Source organism: Bubalus bubalis, chromosome 11, assembly GCF_019923935.1.
Source record: "Bubalus bubalis isolate 160015118507 breed Murrah chromosome 11, NDDB_SH_1, whole genome shotgun sequence".
NCBI classification, from domain to species: domain Eukaryota; kingdom Metazoa; phylum Chordata; class Mammalia; order Artiodactyla; family Bovidae; genus Bubalus; species Bubalus bubalis.
The window spans coordinates 87,856,742-87,876,520 of record NC_059167.1 but is presented as its reverse complement, the minus strand read 5'-3'; the positions used below and the strand labels follow the sequence as shown (position 1 = coordinate 87,876,520).

General features: G+C 36.9%; 1 protein-coding gene across 3 annotated transcripts in view; it reads left to right on the top strand.

The window, feature by feature from the left end:
• Nucleotides 1-19,779, top strand: part of PIAS1 (protein inhibitor of activated STAT 1) — a 126,314-nt gene that overhangs the window by 67,176 nt on the left and 39,359 nt on the right. For all 3 annotated transcript variants that reach the window (XM_006052079.4, XM_006052080.4, XM_025296264.3), the window contains exons 3-6: nucleotides 11,019-11,103; nucleotides 11,363-11,410; nucleotides 14,813-14,903; nucleotides 15,562-15,696. In XM_006052079.4, the coding sequence (XP_006052141.1) occupies nucleotides 11,019-11,103; nucleotides 11,363-11,410; nucleotides 14,813-14,903; nucleotides 15,562-15,696 (359 nt within the window). The remainder of the gene's footprint in view (nucleotides 1-11,018; nucleotides 11,104-11,362; nucleotides 11,411-14,812; nucleotides 14,904-15,561; nucleotides 15,697-19,779) is intronic.

The following is a 19,779-nucleotide window of genomic DNA, read 5'->3' as shown; positions in this document are numbered from 1 at the left end:
TACAGTAAGTCCCCTACATATGAACCTTCAAGTTGTGAACTTTCAAAGATGTGAATGTACATTTGCATGTTCAATCACGTAAGTTAGTTCATGTGTCTGGCATACATTGTCAAGTGCATGCTTCCTCTACAAATTGTTGTGTTTTTATGTACTTTACTGTATAGAATACAGTAGTACGTATCTTTATATCAAGCCCAGGATGTCCAGAAGCAAGTGTAAAAGCAGTGGTGATGTAGCTGATACTGCTTGGAAGTACCAAGTGATAACAAGGGAAACAAAAATGAAAATAATTGAGAGTGCAATGAGGTGAAAAGATGGTAGATGTCGCTTGTTCCTATAACATGAATCATTCAAGCATAGGGCCAATTCTAAAGAACATGGAGAAGATCATGGAACATGTGAAGTCTGCTGTGCTGGTGATGTTGACAATAATATCGAAGAAGCGTGGAAAAGCAATGGAGGAGATAGAGAAACTTCTCAGTGTGTGAATGCAAGATAGCAGCCTTAGCACTGAGTTCCAGCTCAGCTTAATGCTGACTTAATGAAAGCTCAAAGTCTTTATGAAGACTTGAAGTAAAAACATGGTGAGAAATCAGAGGGTGCATCTCTTAATGCCATCCATGGCTGGGAAAGACAGGGAACCCTGGTGTGCTGCAATCCATGGGGTTGCAAAGATTCAGACACGACTTACCAACTGAACAACATGGCTGATTTCACCAGTTCAAGGCTAGAGCCAGCCTTCACGATGTAAAAGTAAGTGGCAAGGCAGCCATTGCAGATACCGTAGCTGCCTGGGAATTTCCTGAAATTCTAAAAGCTATTATTGATGAAGGCGAGTATTTACCTGAGCAGGTCTTTTTATGTGGATGAGACAGGAGTATACTGGAAGGGGATCCAGACCAAAGTTACATCAGTAAGTAGGAAAAGTTGATGCCATGCTATACAGCAGCAATGCTAAGTCGCTTCAGTTGTGTCTGACTCTGTGCGACCCCATAGACAGCAGCCCACCAGGCTCCCCAGTCCCTGGGATTCTCCAGGCAAGAACACTGGAGTGGGTTGCCATTAGGCTAATTCTTGTTTGGTGGCAGTGGTTCCAGCTATGTGAAGCTGAAGCCTTTCTTAGTTTATTGTTCAGAGAACCCAGGAACCCTTAAAAACATAGCCAAGGACTCTCTTCCTGTTGTATGAAAGAGTAACCCCAAAGCCTGGGTGCACAGGCCATTTTCCAGGACTGATTTTTCCACCACTTTATCCTGGAGGTAGAGAAATATTGCCTGCAGAAGGATGTCCCATTCAAAATTCTTTTGCTGTTCAACAGTGCTCCAGGCCCTGTTCATGGGCGACTTTCATGCCAACGTCAAAGTAGTGCATCTGCCACCAGATACCACGTCTTTCAGCATGGACCAGGGACTTAGAGCGACTGTTGTGTCACTTTTCGTCAGGCAGTAAAGGCGAGTGATGAATCAGGAACAGTCTCGCAACAATTTTGGAAGGACTGTAACATCTACAAGGCCTTAAATACCATTGACTTTGCTCGGCCTGAGGTTTCAGCTGTCATCATGAATGGAGTTTGGAAGAACCTTTTCCCACAGTTTGTTCATGATTTTCATGGATTTGAGAAGGTGGACGCAGAGTTCAAAGAGGTTGTCAGCAACTTAGTGACCCTCAGGGATAAGCTGGAGCTAGCTGCATTCCTTTTGTGTGGTCTGTGAAGTTTCTCTGCCATTTCTCTTCAGTCAGCCTGTGATCTGACAGAGATTTCTACAAATAGCCAATAACCCTCTCACCCTGCCCTCTCCTAAGGTGTGTAAAGTGTGTACACCTCTTTAAGTCTTGTAACAGATGGCAGGTCACAGTCCCTACAGCAGTAGTAGGGCGGAGGAATAGGGGATGATTGCTAGGTCTCTCACATAGCCCTCTCAACATATTCGACAGACTCTTCATCAAGCATTCCTCCTGGTTGCTGTGAAGTGTCTGATCAGGTTTAAAGTTCTGAAATCATTACTTCTGATCTTTTTAAAACATTTCTCCAGCTTAATGGTTGTTTTGGAGGAGGGAGTAATTCCTGGAGCTTCCTGCTCTACCATTTTCTCTATTGTTACTTATGATCTACTTTGTGTTAATTTTTACATATGGTGTACTGTAAGATTCAAAGCACTTTTCCCCCCACTGCATATGGTTATCCAGTTGTTCTGGCACCATTCATTGAAAAGACTATTCTTTTTCAACTAAGTTGCCTTTGTGCCTTTGTCAAAAATCAGTTGTTCACATATATGTGGGTATATTTCAAGATTCTCTACTCTGCTCCATAGATCTATTTTTTTTTTATCTTGACACCAGCATCACAGTGTCTTTGTTACTGTATCTTTATGATAAGTTTTGAAATCAAGTGGTGTTAGCCCTCTGCTGCTGCTGCTAAGTCGCTTCAGTCATGTCCGGCTCTGTGCGACCCCATAGACGGCAGCCCACTAGGCTCCCCTGTCCCTGGGATTCTCCAGGCAAGAACACTGGAGTGGGTTGCCATTTCCTTCTCCAGTGCATCAAATGAAAAGAGAAAGTGAGGTCTCCCAGTCACGTCCCACTCTTAGCGACCCCATGGACAGCAGCCTACCAGGCTCCTCCGTCCATGGGATTTTCCAGGCAAGAGTACTGGAGTGGGCTGCCATTGCCTTCTCCGCTTAGCCCTCTAGTTTTGTTCTTTTTCAGAGTTGTTTTATTTCTTCTAGGTACTTTGCCTTTCCATGTGAAGTTTAGAAGCACCTTGTCAAATTTTTTTTGGGGGGGTCAATTTCTTTAAAAGAAAAAAAACAGCAAAAACTAGCATTTTGATTAGATTACATTGAATCTGTAGATCAGTTTGAAACAACTGATACCTTAACAGCATTGAGTCTTCTGATCCATAAACACTGTCTCTTCATTTATTTTGGTCCTTAATTTTTCTGAGCATTATTTAGCATTTTTCACTGCCCAGGTCTAGCGCTTCTTTTGTTGGATTTATCCCTAAATATTTCATTTTGAGGGGATGCTACTATAAATGTGTTTTTAAAATTTCAATTTCTTACTGTTTGCTGCTAATTTACAGAAATAACACAGATTTTTATATTTTATTGTTACCTTACTGAACTCACTTATTCTAATACCTTTCTATGAGATTTTCTACATAGATCATCATATTGTCTGTGGATAGATGATTTTAGTTACTTTCCAATCCTGATGTTTTTTATTTCTTTTTCTTGCTTTATTGCACTGATAAGAATTGCCAGTACATTGTTGAATAGAAATGATAAATGGATATCATTGCCTTGTTTCTAATTCTTTAGTCTTTCATCTTTAAGTATAATGTTGACTATAGATTTTTCATAGAAATAATTTATTGAGTTGAGAAAGTTCACATTTATACCTGGTTTGCTGAGAGCTTTTTTTAAAAATCAAGAATGTTGAATCTTTTGTCAGATGCTTTTTCTAGATCTATTGAAATGATAATATGTTGTTTCTTCCTTAGTTTGTTAACCTAGTGACTTGAATGTTGAACCAACCCTGCATTCTTGGGATACGTCTCTGTTGGTTATGATACATTACCCTTTTTAAAATATAGTCATATAGTATAGTCATTTTTTTATAGTCATATAGTCATTTTTTTAACTTTAATTGGATTTGATTTGCTAAAGTTGCATCATGTTTGTATTTATGTTCATGAGAAGTAACAATGGTAGTTTTCTTTCAATGTATTTGTCTTGTTTTGGTCCTGTAGTACTACTCTCTTCATTGAATGAGTTGAGAAATATTCTCTTTTTAATTTAGGGGCAAGAGTTTTAAAGTTGTCAGTTCAAGTCTGAAAGGTGTTCATGATATTCTTTTATATGCTTTTATTATCTATAGACTCTGTAGTGATGTCACTTCGTGTTTCTTATTCTTATTTGTGTGTTTTCTTCTTTTCCTTAGTAGTATTGCTAGAGGTTTATCAATTTTATTGATCTTCAAAAGAAACTAGCTTCTGGTGTTGGTTTTTCTTTTTTTGTTACAGAATGTTCTGTTATATGAATGCTTAGTCATTCTCCTATTGATTGATAGTTTGTGTAAGAATAATCTTAACGGAAACTCTGTGACTAATTTTTATGATAAAAATGCATTCGTGTGTGCTCAGTCGTGTCTGACTCTTTGTGACCCCATGGACTGTAGCCCGCCAGATTTCTCTGTCCTTAGGATTTTCTCAGTGATAATACTGGAGTGGGTTGCTATTCCTCCTCCAGGGGATCTTATTGACCCAGGGACTGAACCTGTATCTCCTGCATTGGCAGGCAGATTCTTTACCACTGAGCCACCTGGGAATCCCATGATAAAAATGGTAAAACCTTAAGGATATGAATAAATGGACACAGGTACAGTACTCCAGCATAGAAAGATTAAAGATATAAAGATATCAGGTCTTAAAATAAGTCATGGGTATAATTTTACTCAAAATACCATTGAACTTTGAGAATCATGACAAAAGGATTCAGAAGTTCATCTTGATAAAACATTTGAGTTGATGTTAAAGTTCTGAAAAAAGAATAAATGGAGAGAAACCGAATAGAAGACATCAAAATATAGTGAAACTATAACAGTTAAAAAAATAGGGTGCCAGCACCAGGATAAAGAAGACCAATGAGAAAATAGCCTGGAAATGGAACATGTTGGATATAAGGATTTAATATGTGATAAAGGAAGCACACATATCCATAAGGAAGAAAGATTATTTAATAAATAGTGTTAGTATAACTAAGCAATTTGGAGAAATAAAAATTTATATTTAAAAAATATCACATATTAAAATATGTTCCAGATGGATTGATAATTACGTGGAAACAACAAGCCAAAGAAATGAATTGTGTACTGAATGAACCTAAGGAGGGAAACAATGCAAATTAACAAAGGAAGTGATTGACAGATAAGACTACATAAAACTTAACTTTGAATTATCCAATAATATTGCCAAAATGAAAAAATGTAACAGACCAGGGGAAATATTTTCAGCAAATTTCCAAGGTTAATTTTTTTTTTTAATATATGAAACTATGCAAATGTAAAAATGGGCATAGGACAAGATTGGGCAATTAACTAAGTAGGAAGTTGAAAACAGGAAAAAAAATTTCGATACAATTTAAACTACTAAGGAGTTACACAGACCTACCCATTAAATTAACAGCAACTCCCAGGCAGGCCCGAGTAAAATGCAATAAGTAGATGCACAAATTGGTAATATATATATATATATAGTGTTACAAGTGTTTGAAAACCACGTTTGTGATAAAATTCATTTTAAAAGATCTCAATACTTTTTGACCCAGAAAACCCACATCTGGGAATTGATCCAAAGAAAATAATTACTACACCCCCCTTTCCAAAAAGCAAACATATAAATCCTGTATACAGAGTTGTTTTCAAATAATGAAAACTTAGAAAACCTAAATGGCTAATCAAAGGAGTAATTACAATTTTCATATATCCCATAGATAGAATACAATGCAATAATTAAATATGGTAATAGAGATTATAATTGAAAATGTGATAAGAGTAATTTTTTTAAAGCAAGCTTTCAAATTATATGTATAATTTAATTGGTAAGAAATATGTAGAAATGACAAGCAGTTATGATGAGGGTATAGTGGGACACTCTTTTCCTGTTTTCTGTGATCAAATATAATGCTGCTGCTGCTGCTAAGTCTCTTCAGTTGTGTCTGACTCTGTGCGACCCCATAGACGGCAGCCCACCAGGCTCCCCCGTCCCTGGGATTCTCCAGGCAAGCAAATATAATGCTGCTGCTGCTGCTAAGTCGCTTCAGTCGTGTCCGACTCTGTGCGACCCCATAAATGGCAGCCCACCAGGCTCTCCCGTCCCCGGGATTCCCCAGGCAAGCAAATATAATGCTAGTCTGTACTTAATAGAAGTACAACACTTAGATCAGGGAAGCTAATAGTCCTATGTTATGAGAAGAGCATGGGCTTTGGAAATGTGTAGATCTGAGTTCTAATTTGGGTTCTACTTACCTTGTATGAGGCCTTGACAGTTACATAACTACTAAGAACCTCAATTTCTAAATCTGAGGAAATATTTGTTTATGGTTGTTGTGTGGATTAATAATAGTATATTGTAGTTGATAGAAATATTGTTCTTGTCATGTGACATCTGGAATAATGTCAGTCAGCTTAAAAGCAATCATAAATTTCAATGGCAAACAACGAAGAATTATTTTTCACTTACGCTACTTATTATCTGTGAATTGATTGTGGCTCTGCTCTAGTTCTCTCCACTTTAGAATCAAGGTAAACTAGAAGGAAAGATGTTGAAACCCAAGGACAGGTCTTAAAGGTCTGCTCTGAAGCGGTACACTTCCAGTCATATTTCATTGACCAAGGCAGCAGTGACACTGTGTCATAATCCTCCTTTGGGGAATGGGTCAGTACAGAGGGGCAGCAAATATTTGGGAAAAATAATATATGCTATGACAAAGAGTGTGTTCAGTGCTGTCACTTTAAAAGTGTGATAGTCTGGTGTATGTCTGGAGGAGAAAGATCAGAATGGTGAGTAATTCTGAAATCCTGTCTGAAATGCAGTGGAAATAGTCAATGGAGAGAGTGGGGCACATTAATGCTGTCTAAAATATTTGAAGAGTGGCTATAACTGGCTATACTATATGACATCAATGGGTAGGAGTTAGAGCATTATGTTTTGATTCAGTGTAAGGTCATAAGGCACCCCACTCCGGTGCTCTTGCCCGGAGAAGCCCATGGATGGAGGAGCCTGGTGGGCTGCAGTCCATGGGGTCGCTGGGAGTCGGACACGGCTGAACAACTTCACTTTCACTTTTCACTTTCATGCATTGGAGAAGGAAATGGCAACCCACTCCAGTGTTCTTGCCTGGAGAATCCCAGGGACGGGGGAGCCTGGTGGGTTGCCGTCTATGGGGTCGCACAGAGTTGGACACGACTGAAGCGACTTAGCAGCAGCAGCAAGGTCATAAGGAGAAAGGGAGACAGAAAAGGAAATTCATGCTTTTAAAATATCTTACCTCATTTATATTTAAATAATCCTATGAGGGTTTTTGTGTTTGTGTATGTTTAAGTATTGGACAAAACAGTACCTAAGGTCACATGGCAAATAAGTGGTAAAACCTGTTTCAAATCCACGTCTGTGTGATCTCATCTCTCTCCCACTATACTTGCTACTCTGTTGGGCTGCAAGCTTTCTTACAATTACACTGTACATCACTAGTCATCTTCTGTCTGACAAGGTAATGACCACTCTTCCTTCATCTCTAAAATGTTTCAAAGTATATAAATGGAAGAATTGAAAGGAATGTTGAATTCCTGAATTTGAATTTAGATCAGTGGTCTACAAGCTCATTTGATCATTTGTACCCTTTCAGAAAAATAATTTAACATGTGCCATATAAGATTTGACATAAAATTTTAGATATTTTTGTGAATTAGATTTTATGGAAAATCTGAGCATCTCTTAGATGCTTATCCTCAACATTGGAGGTCATTGTTTTGGATGATTTGTAAGGCTTACTTTTCAGTATAAGATTCCATGCTTCTGTTTGGCCTGAATTTTTCTGAAAGGAATAATGATAGCTTAATTAACTTTTAGAAAAAAATTTAAATGGTCTGTTACCTAAGACCAAAACTATAAATTCACTGGCATTCATAACAAAATTAAACCTGAAAATCAAATAGTATGAAATATGGTTTTCCAGGTAACCAGTAATAATCCTGTGAACAGTTTAGTCTACTATTAATATATATAAAAGAGGATATAAAGGGGTTACTATTAAGTAATAAACCTGATTCCTACGTGTGGCTCAAAAAGCAACCTCGTTATTTTAGTTATATCTTTTCTAAGTCTGTGTGTGTGTGTATGTGTCCAAAACTTACTGTACTCATATATTCTAAAAGAATCTGAAATTTTGCCTAGAGAATAATATTATTTTTGATACTTGGAAACTTATTTTAGTACTGTTTTACAACAGAGCCAGAAATCTAAATCAGGCTAAGCCTACTGGACTAAAATTTTGAGAGAGACATACCCTAAGTCAAAAACAAAGAAGTTACTTTCATTGCCTGAAAGAGGAAACTGTTTGCTTTTCTACATTCTGGTCCTTGGTTATCTGCTTTTTGCCAAGTTGATATTTCATGATTAAGATAGCTTTCTGGTTATCTTAACTGTTTCTTGGGGATAGAGTCTTTAAGAAAAAACTTTCCCAACATAGGCAAAACACTCCCTGACATAAATCACAGCAGGATCCTCTATGACTCACCTCCCAGAGTAATGGAAATAAAAGCAAAAATAAACAAATAGGACCTAATTAAACTTAAAAGCGTTTGCACAACAAAGGAAACTATAAGCAAGGTGAAAAGACAGCCTTCAGAATGGGAGAAAATAATAGCAAATGAAGCAACGGATAAAGAGTTAATCTCAAAAATATACAAGTAGCTCATGCAGCTCAATTCCAGAAAAATAAATGACCCAATCAAAAAATGGGCCAAAGAACTAAACAGACATTTCTCCAAAGAAGACATACCGATGGCTAACAAACACATGAAAAGATGCTCAACATCACTCATTATCAGAGAAATGCAAATCAAAACCGCAATGAGGTGCCATCTCACGCCGGTCAGAATGGCTGGGATCCAAAAGTCTACAAGCAATAAATTCTGGAGAGGGTGTGGCGAAAAGGGAACCCTCTTACACTGTTGGTGGGAATGCAAACTAGTATAGCCACCATGGAGAACAGTGTGGAAATTCCTTAAAAAACTGGAAACAGAACTGCCATACAACCCAGCAATGCTACTGCTGGGCATACACACTGAGGAAACCAGAATTGAAAGAGACACGTGTTCTCTTTCAATGTTCATCGCAGCACTGTTTACAATAGCCAGGACATGGAAGCAACCTAGATGTCCATCGATGGATGAATGGATAAGAAAGCTGTGGTACATATACGCAATGGAATATTAATCAGCTACTAAAAAGAATACATTTGAATCAGTTCTAATGAGGTAGATGAAACTGGAGCCTATTATACAGAGTGAAGTAAGTCAGAAAAACACCAATACCGTATACTAACGCATATATGTGGAATTTAGGAAGATGGTGATGATGACCCTATACACGCAACACCAAAAGAGACACAAATGTAAAGAACAAACTTGGGACTCTGTGGGAGAAGGTGAGGGGGGGAATGATTTGAGAGAATAGCATTGAAACATGTATATTACCAAGTGTGAAATAGATCGCCAGTCCAGATTCAATGCATGAGACAGGGCACTCAGGCCGGGTGCACTGGGATGACCCAGAGGGATGGGATGGGGAGGGAGGTGGGATAGGGGTTCAGGATGGAGGACAAATGTACACCCATGGCTGATTCATGTCAATGTATGGCAAAAACCACTACAATATTTTAAAGTAATTAGCCTCTGATGAAAATAATTAAATTAATTTTTAAGAAAAAGCTTTCACAGATCACAGAAAGCAGAAATACAAATGTAGGCTTGAAGAGATACTCCTGTCAGTTCAGTTTAGGTCAGTTCAGTTCAGTTCAATTCAGTCACTTAGTCATGTCTGACTCTTTGCGACCCCATGAATTGCAGCACACCAGGCCTCCCTGTCCGTCACCAACTCCCGGAGTTCACTCAAACTCACGTCCATCGAGTCAGTGATGCCATCCAGCCATCTCATCCTTTGTCGTTGCCTTCTCCTCCTGTCCCCAATCCCTCCCAGCATCAGAGTCTTTTCCAGTGAGTCAACTCTTCACATGAGGTGGCCAAAGTACTGGAGTTTCAGCTTTAGCATCATTCCTTCCAAAGAACACCCAGGACCGATATCCATTAGAATGGACTGGTTGGATCTCCTTGCAGTCCAAGGGACTCGCAAGAGTCTTCTCCAACACCACAGTTCAAAAGCATCAATTCTTCGGCGCTCAGCTTTCTTCACAGTCCAACTCTCACATCCATACATGACCACTGGAAAAACCATAGCCTTGACTAGATGGACCTTTTTGGCAAAGTAACGTCTCTGCTTTTGAATATGCTATCTAGGTTGGTCATTGACTTGAAATTGTAGATCCAACAGTACTCTTTTGGATTCCTTTCTCATTCATTTGTACAGCTTTTTTGGACATTTGTGTTTGGTGGTAGTTTTGGAGGAAGTGTTGCTTGCAGGTAAGAAATGGCCAACTTCAGCTACTTTTTCTGCACCAGTTTAAGTGGCCCGCAGGCTGAGAGTTCTTTGGTATTAAAAGTGATCCATTTGTTCTAGAAAATTATCCTGGAAAAGGATGGTTTAAACAATTTAATTTGCTATTCCTTCATTTTCAGTCTTTACTTCATTCAACGATCATTTAGTGCTTCTTTGTGCAGAAATATAGCAAACAAGAAAAATATTTACCACTGATATCAAAATATATTCTTTTCTTTCCCCACCTCTCCTTCCTTCCTCTTCTCTCTATTCCCTTCTTTCCCTTCTTCGTGTAACTCCTTTCCTTTTTTGAGATAGTAACCACAGGCGAATATTGAGCTCTGTTCATCTAAGGATAGGACAAATTATATATGGTATTTATTTTATAAAAATTTCGTGGTATAGTTGGGTGGGGGGTGATAAAATTCTTAATTTGCCTTCAAGTCCAACTGTCATCTTACCTGTGCAGATCTCAAGGTGTATGTATATGTTTGTTACTTAGCTCAAAAATATGTTTGTTACTTAGCTCATTTATATCTTTAAATGGCTTTGTATTATTTTAAATAAAATTAATATCAGCATGTTTTTATACGTGTCCTTTTTAGATGCAGACGTCTATGATTAGACATGTAGCACATGTCTTATTTTTCAAATGCCATAATTGACTTGTTATCTAAACGCTAGCATTCATCCTAGTTAATTAAAGGCATGTGAATGGTTGAAGTTTTTTGTTTTGTTTGCTGTTGTGTACTATATTGAGAATTTGAAGGTAATTAAAAAATATAATTCTCTTCTTCTTTAGCATCAGACAACAGTCAGCGCTTTCGAGAAACCTGTTTTGCGTTTGCTTTGACGCCACAACAAGTGCAGCAGATCAGTAGTTCCATGTAAGTTGTCTCTGAGTGTAACTTGCAGTGTGACCTTTGCATCCAGTTTTGTCTATAATAAGTGACTTTTTGAAACAGTATATTCAGGGGTGAGTATTATTGTCATGCAAGTATTAGTACTGAAAATATTATTAGAGTGTTACTTACCATAAGAACTGTTAATATTTCTGATATACGTTCTGGAGTTAGCCGTGTCTTTGAAATAGCTTTCCTGTGGATGTCTTTAAAATAATTTTAGTTCTTACCATGTCTTTTCTAGGGATATTTCTGGGACCAAATGTGACTTCACAGTGCAGGTCCAGTTAAGGTAAAGTATTGACTACAGTATATATTCAAAGTTTAAAAATCAATATTTCTTAAAGATTTCTAAAATCTTTCTAATTTTCAATAAGTATTTTCTGTGTCCTATATTTAAACCATTAACTTTTAAATACTCTCTAATTTAGATTCTGTGTGAGACATCTCTTGATAAATTTGAAAAGCTAAATGAAAATTTTCCAACGTGGTACTGTCCCATATTCAGTTTCTTTTCTTAGCCCATTTCTTCTAAGAGTATCTAAGACATCTTTTATGTTAATGTCTCTCTCATTGCTTACATAAGCCATCTTATGCTGTTCTTTTTACTCAGTGACTATTGTAGTGTAGACTTAAGTGCCCCACACTGTTCTTGTTGCGATAGAGATAGAAGAGAAAGACAGTTGTTTTCCTCCGGAAGCTATTTTCCATATAAAGTAAGAAGGATAAGTCAAACACATAGCCCAGTCTCAAAATCAAATACTAAGTTGTATGTACAGATTATAAACGTACTAAGAGATCAGAAAAGAGATTAAAGAACCAGCTCAGTTCTTCACAGAATAATGTGAAAACGTCTGATCTAGACTTAGAAGTAGTGTGATGAAAACTGAGAAAGCAGAGGAGAGGTAAGGTCTTGGTTTTGGAAGGCACTGACAAAGGTGTTTCTGTGTGAAGGCACTTTATCCTCTGTCGGGCAGATGATGATAATGACTGACTGAAGGGCTAAAATGCGGCGCCTTCTTAAATAATTACATATTGCTGTGATATTTTTTACTTCCTGCCTCAATTTACATTTTGTTCATACTGCTATGTGACTTGGTCTTTTAAAACAGTGGTTTTCAGACTGTTGCTTGAAGCCACCATTTGGGGTCTACCCTCTGGCTATCATTCCACCTTCTCCTCCACCCCAGCTCTCCTACCTGACACACACACGTATACACACTCTGAACCAAAGTAGTGCTGCTTTGACCTGTTTTTACATGTTTGACTTCTGGGTTAGTTTTCGTTTGAGCAGACTATCCCAAAACTGAATTTGCAAACCATAGTTCTAGAACAGAAGATCCACCTGCTATCCTTAGCATTACCGTGCATGCATTCTTTAAAGCAGCAACAGGCATTGATCTCATTCCATAGGAAGGTTTTCTTTCTTTCTAAGATCAGTTCAGAGATTCTAAGGGAATCGTGATGGTTAAAAATGGCTTGTAAAGTGAAAGTTGCTCAGTTGTGTCCAACTCTTTGAGACCCCATGGACTGCAGCCTGCCAGGCTCCTCTGTCGATAGAATTCTCCAGGCAAGGATACTGGAGTGGGTAGCCATTCCCTTCTCCAGGGGATCTTTCCAATCCAGGGATCAAACCCAGATGTCCTGCATTGCAGGCAGAATCTTTACTGTCTGAGCGACCAGGGAAGCACAAGAATACTGGAGTGGCTTAGCTATTTTAAATTCAAATTATATCCGAAACTTAATGGAAAAAGAACCATTTTGTACTATATTTTGTATATATTTTGTATTATATTTTGTACTATATTTTGTATATATTTTGTATATATTTGGGAATTATTAGGTGGTTCTTTGTGTTTTGCTAAATTGTTTATATTAAATATATTGTATATATTTAATATATACATATTTAATATACACAATTATGTTTAATATATACAATTGTGTTTTGCTAGATTGTTTATATTAAATATATTGTATATATTTGTATATATTTTGTTTATATTTGGGAATTATTAGATGGTTCTTTGTGTTTTGCTAAATTGTTTTCATCCCCACAATGCCCATCCCCCCCAGCAATCCCAGGTTATTAAGTTTGGAGCGTATACCATCTACTATCCTAATTATAAGTCTTTATCTAAAACATGAAAAACAGTTTGGTCAGAATTAAGATCAGTATTTTCTCTATTAGATTCCTAATCTGTTTTCATTTATCTGTTTCCCCTCTCCACCCCCATAAACATCTGTATAGAAACTTTGTGCTATTGTTCCTTTTTTAAAAAACGTTTGGTTTGTAAGAATGATTTAGATGTTCACTTTTTACTTAGTTGAATAGGAGTCAGCTTGTCACATGAATTCTGTTTTTCGGCAGCTTCAGGCAGCCAGGTCCATGTTTCTAATCTCCCACGACACTGGCATAATTGGTTTGAAACTAGAGCATTTTGCTAAGTAAAGAACTGGCCTAAGCCTTTGCGCTCCCAGTGCAGAGGGCCCAGTTGGGTACCTGGTCAGGGAACGAGATCCCACATACCACAACTAAGACCTGGTGCAGCCAAATTAAAAAAAAAAAATAGAATGAAAAGATTGAGAGTGTACAAATTATGTAGCTGTCTTGGTTTTTCCTGAAAGATTGCACATTTAATTAAGAAATAAATGTTTTTGTGAGTTTCTAAATAGTATTCTAAACACATGTGGATATAATACAAATAATAATTATTATTCAGCATCTTCAATTTTCAGAAACTAATGGAATACTTGAACTTGGTGGACAAAACTTGATCCTGGAGCTTGACTTCTAGCATTTTTCAGTATATTCTGCTGAGAACCAAAAAAATGTTTTATAGACAAATAAATTTGGGAAATAGCATATGTTATATTGGGCTTCCCAGGTGGCACAGTGGTAAAGAATCTGCCTGCCAATGCAGGAGATGCAGCTTCAACCTCTGGATTGGGAAGATCCCCCGGAGGAGAAAATGGCAGCCTCCTCCAGTATTCTTGCCTGGAGAATCCCATGGACAGAGGAGCCTGGCGGGCTACCATCCATAGGGTTGCAAAGAGTCAGACGCGACCGAGCACACACACATATATTTTCTTCTTAAAAAGCTACAGTCCTTATTATCTTTGAGATGTTCTGTATAGAGAAAACTTAATTGTTTTCATTGAAGAATGATTGCTTTTACTGAATTTCATTGTTTTCTGCCAAATATCAACATGAATCATCCATAGGCATATACATGTCCCCTCCCTCCTGAGCCCCCTTCCCACCCCTCCCCTCTAGGTTGTTACAGAGCCCTGATTTGAGTTCCCTGAGTCATACAGCAAATTCCCATTGGCTATCTGTTTTACATATGGTAATATAAGGTTCCATGTTACTCTCCAAAATTTCTTAAATGTATTCAACCCCAGAGCACTCCCCCGTCAACCCCCCTGCCCCCGCCCCCGCCAGCATGCTTGAACAAATGACTGGAGGTATTATGAGGACAACTACAGGTTGGTAGTTGTGACTACTGAAACTCTACATTGACAAAATTATTTATTTTGATCCTATTTAAATGCATTTATTCATAATATGAAATGTCTAGTTTTAATAGTTGGTGCTGTTAAGTTTGACCATCTTTTAGATTAGTTATGGAACAAAAATATCAATGAGATCATCTTTTAATAAAGGAAATTAAAGTTGTTCTTTATTGTTTAGGTTTTGTTTATCAGAAACCAGTTGTCCACAAGAAGATCACTTCCCACCCAATCTTTGTGTGAAAGTGAATACAAAACCTTGCAGCCTTCCAGTAAGTCCTAAAAGCTATTTTTCCAGTGCGTTGCCAGCATAGCTAGCAAATAAGCCATCACAGCTGTTGTTAATCATAGTTTTTCATTAAGAAAACATCTTTATTTTGGATGTATATTCATGTGACTGAGTAAAACCCTTGTACCAACTATGCACAATTGACAGCTGTGACATTAGCTGTGGAGACATAGTCTAGGACTTGGAGTTGGGTGTGGTAGCTTTTAGTATTTTATTTAATTTTGGGATGAAGAGATTGTTTCATCAAAACCTCAGATGTATTCTCATGTCTGAAACCTTGTGGTAGATGGGAGATTTGAAGACTGCTGTGCATCTAACAAAGGAGTGAGTGCTATTGTTGCTCACCTTTAAAATAGTCCTTATGTGTTTATCCAAGCTGTTTATGAATTCAACCTGATTCTTAAATTTTTTACAGATTTTTAAGTTCTATCACCAGTATTTCTCTCAGGCTTACTATAATGAGACTGTAGGGTATTTTAGAGAAACGTACAGAAAACTCTTATAAATGTTTGCTTCTCCACTTTTAAATGAAAATACTCATATTTTCTAATATGTAGTTTGTAGGTTTTTTTTTTTTTTTAGGAATGGAAGTTGAAATGGTTGTGGAAGTAATAAATAGAAATGTTATATTTCATCCTTAGGGTTATCTTCCACCTACTAAAAATGGTGTGGAACCAAAGCGACCCAGCCGACCAATTAATATCACCTCACTTGTCCGATTGTCTACAACTGTACCAAACACCATTGTTGTTTCTTGGACTGCAGAAATTGGAAGAGTGAGTAAATTTTTGTTTCTTCCAGAGTTTTATTTTATAAGGAAGGGTTAATCTCTATGGCTACTTGTGCTTATCTATAAATAAAATGGGTATAAAATGAGTTGCCAAAGGATTTATTTTTGTCTCACAGTGAATTTTCAACATGTTCCCATTTTAAAAATGGGATCTTGCAATATTCAGTGTTTTATAACTTGATAACTTTCACTAAGTATTTTCATAAACATCTTCCTATGTCATTTCATGTTCATCTGCATGATTTTAAACGGCTACATCATATTCCAAACGAGTATCTATAGTGTAGCCTGTTCCCTATTGTTGAACATTATTTGATTCTTTACTTCAAAGAACGTTTTGAAGACCGTCCTGATAGCTCTGACTTTGCACACACATAGTGCTTTCTTTAGAGTGAATTCCCTGAAGTGCAATTCCTGAATCAAAGACCATCAGAATTTAAAGAAATTTTGTGTTCACTGGCAGACTGCCTTACCAAAAGATGTACAGATTTATTCTCTGACTTTCAGTTTTTTTTCATATGCCTGTTGACTGATAACACTGAGTTTTATCTTCTTTGAAATCTCTACTAATTTTTATAGGTGAATAGTGGTATTAGATTGCTTTACTTAGTACTCCTTTTATTATTAGTGAGATTGAACAAATTTATTTGTGATTTTTCACATTTAAAAAATATATAAATATCTGTTTCTCTATTGTTGTTTTTCTTATTTTTATTGTTTACGAGTTCTTGCATTACTGATTTAACCGTCTTTCACATGCTGCAAATGTTTGTTTCTAGTTTATTGCCTTTTCATTTATGTGATTCCTTAATGTGTAGAAGATTTAAATTATTATGGAGCCAAATTTTAACCAGTTTGTTTCTTTTTTCTTTTAATTTATTCTTTATTGAAGTATACTTAATTACAGTGTTGTGTTAATTACAGCTATACATCAAGGATATGTGACTCAGTTATATATAGATATATATATTTACATTCTTATTCATGCTCTTTTCCATTGCGGCTTATCACAGGTTATTGAATATAGTTCACTGTGCTGTACAGTAGGATCTTATTGTCTGTCCATTCTGTATATACTACTTTGCATCTGTGAATCCCAAACTCCTGCTCCTACCCTCTCCCATCTCCCTCCCCCTTGGCAACCACCGGTTTATTTTCTATGTCCTTGATTCTGTTTGTTTCATAGATAAGTTGGTTTGTGTCATATTTTAGATTCCACATATAAATGATACCATATGGCAATTTTTTCTTTTTGACTTACTTCCCTTAGTATGATAATCTCTAGTTGCATAGTTTTGTTTCTTTATAGTCTTTCCGCTCAGCCTCTGTTGAATTTAGTCTATATGCCCTTCCCAATCTTACGTAAATATTTGTTTATATTTTTTCTTGACTTCTGAGATTTCTTGTTTTATCTTTACATATTTAATCCATTGTAAATTTACATGTGGTGTGAAATAAAAATTTAATTTTTTAAATAGCCAGTTCTAACACCATTAACTAGACAAATGCTAATTCTGAAGTAACCATTGTTATATATTTGATTTTTATTTATAGTGTGTGTGTTTTTTCACTTTTCTGTACTGTGTTTTAGCCTAGCATTCTTTTTCTGGCACACTTTTAGAATATTTTTGATTATTACAATTTTATATGAGTTTGTGTATATTCACGAGTTCATTTGAAATTTATAGAATGTATGCTATATTCCATGTACTATACTGAAAACTGGCGGTAACATAGTGAGAAAAAAAAGTCCTGACTTAGAGCCAGAATCCAGTTTACACACAAAGATGTGAACGGTGTCACAGGAAATATAAAGAAGAGGGGCATGATGATATTAGAGTATATTAGGGCACTTTGAACTAGAGAGAGGTCAGGCAGGGCTTCCCTGAGGTTGGAATGACTGAACTAAGAGTTGAGAGAAGGGTAGAAGGAATCAGTTTGGTGAAAGGTTCAGAGCAAACGATCTTCAGAGTAGCCCACTGGCAGGTGTGAGCCTCGTTCTTGTTTTTTTCTTTTCAGGCAAGATTTTATTGGGTCCCCTGCTGCAGCAAGGAGGAGCAAGAACAAACAACAGGTTCCCTTGTTTCCTTTCTCCCTGAGGGGAGATAAGTTTGTACCTTATGCAGGGTGAGGGTAGGGGTATGTTCAGGGGTTGGACATGTGCAGTTGGGGCAAATTCTGGACAAATGATACGAAAAGACTAAAAAAAAACCCACTTCCACTTCTGAAGAACCAGGAGCAAAAACAGGGTGTTGCGAGCAGAAACAGGGTGCTGAGCATGCCCCCTGCACTCAACACCTCCAGTGGGGTGGGCAGAACATCTAAGCCACTCTTCTGGCCTGACCCCAGAGCCTAGTTTTTTTAAGAAACTGAAAAGGAGCAAGAATGGCTAGAGTTTGAGATGCCTTTAAGATACTCTGAATAGGTGGGCATATGGGCTCAGAAAAGAGTTTGGGCTAGAAAGAAAAAAAAAAAGCATTATCTGCATATTGGTGATTATTGTAGCCATAAAAGCAGGCTGACTTTGTTCAGGGAAAATGTATCAGGTAAGAAGAAGAGAGTATTGAAGACTTATTCTTGAGGAACTATATAACATTTAATACAGGTAGAAGAGAATGAACCTGAAGAGGGCATGGGGAAATAGTACCAGAGATGTGACAGAATCGAGGGTGAATATGAGAAACCAAGGGAAGAATTTCAAAAAAGGAGGAGATGATAAACAGTATTGAACAAATGTTGAGAAATAAGTATTTTTTGAAGTCTAAAAAAATAACTTTTGGATTAAAAATTGAGCATAAGCTGCTCTGGCGGATAGTGGGAGGAGAAGCCAGATTGTACCAGGCGCAAGGGAGGCCATGGAGATCGTGAGTTGTAGAAGTGTGGATTTGGGAATAGTTACAGGTAAGCTGGAGGGAAATGTGAGATGACAGTTGTTTATTTGCTTTAATGGGAGAGTGTTAAACATGTATAAAGGATGATGGCAAGTATTGTCTTGAGAGGAAGAAGTTAAATATACAAGAGGAAGAAAGAATAATCAATAGTAAATTTCACAGTAACTCATTGGAGCTAGGAGAGACAGCTTCTTTATTTAGTGGACTAAAAGAAGTGTGTGTGTGAGTGTGTGTGATTGTTACTGGAGAGATAAGCTCTGATCTGATGAATTCTGGGTATGTCTGTGAAATAGGAAGTGAGAGATGCTGCTGAGAAGGAGAGAAGAAATCAGGGCCTTGAGAAGAGTGAAATGTTGGAAAAGTAATTACAGAGAATAAGACATATTCCCTTGCATTATTCCCCCAAATCTTTCTGGAAGTGGGCTTGCTTAAAATTTGTGTGTTAATTTAGGATTAACTTATTTACAATACTCAGTGTCCTTATTTCAGGAGCTGTATGTTTCTCCATTTGTTTGAATCTTCTTTCATGTTCCTATGTAATTTAATAGATTTCTTCTCATAAACCTTTTATTTTTTTGATTCTTAAATTGTTTATTATTATTACTGCTTCTGTAAATAATTCTTTTTCCATTGTATTTTCTAAACTTTTATTTTGTACTTATTTAAAAGCTAGTTATTGTTGAATATTTACTATTCCTATGTTGGTTCTGATAACTTCTTAGTAGGTTCCTTAGTGTTTCCAGACCGGCAGTCTTGAGTCTGAGAAGTATCATTATATAAATAATGATAATCCTAATGCTCACACCATAATTTCTTCTTGTTCTGTTGTCCTGTCTACAGCCTTCAGGACAATGTTAAATAATGTGAGCACTAGTAGACATACCTGACTTGGTCTTTATATTAATGAGAAGACGTGTCACAGCAATAAGTATTATAATGACTGTTAATTCTTGATAGAACTTAATTGCATTAATAACATAATCCTATGATCCTCTTTTTTACTGGATATTTTTGAGAGAAATATCCAGTAAATTTTGATATTTTATCAAAATCCTTTTAGACATCTATCACGGTTATCTGTTTTCCTTTACCTAATCAGTATGTCACTATTAGGTTTCAGTCCTTTAAAATGGTTTTTGTCTGGTGTACCTTGGGCTGCTTGTTTTTTCCTCCTTTTT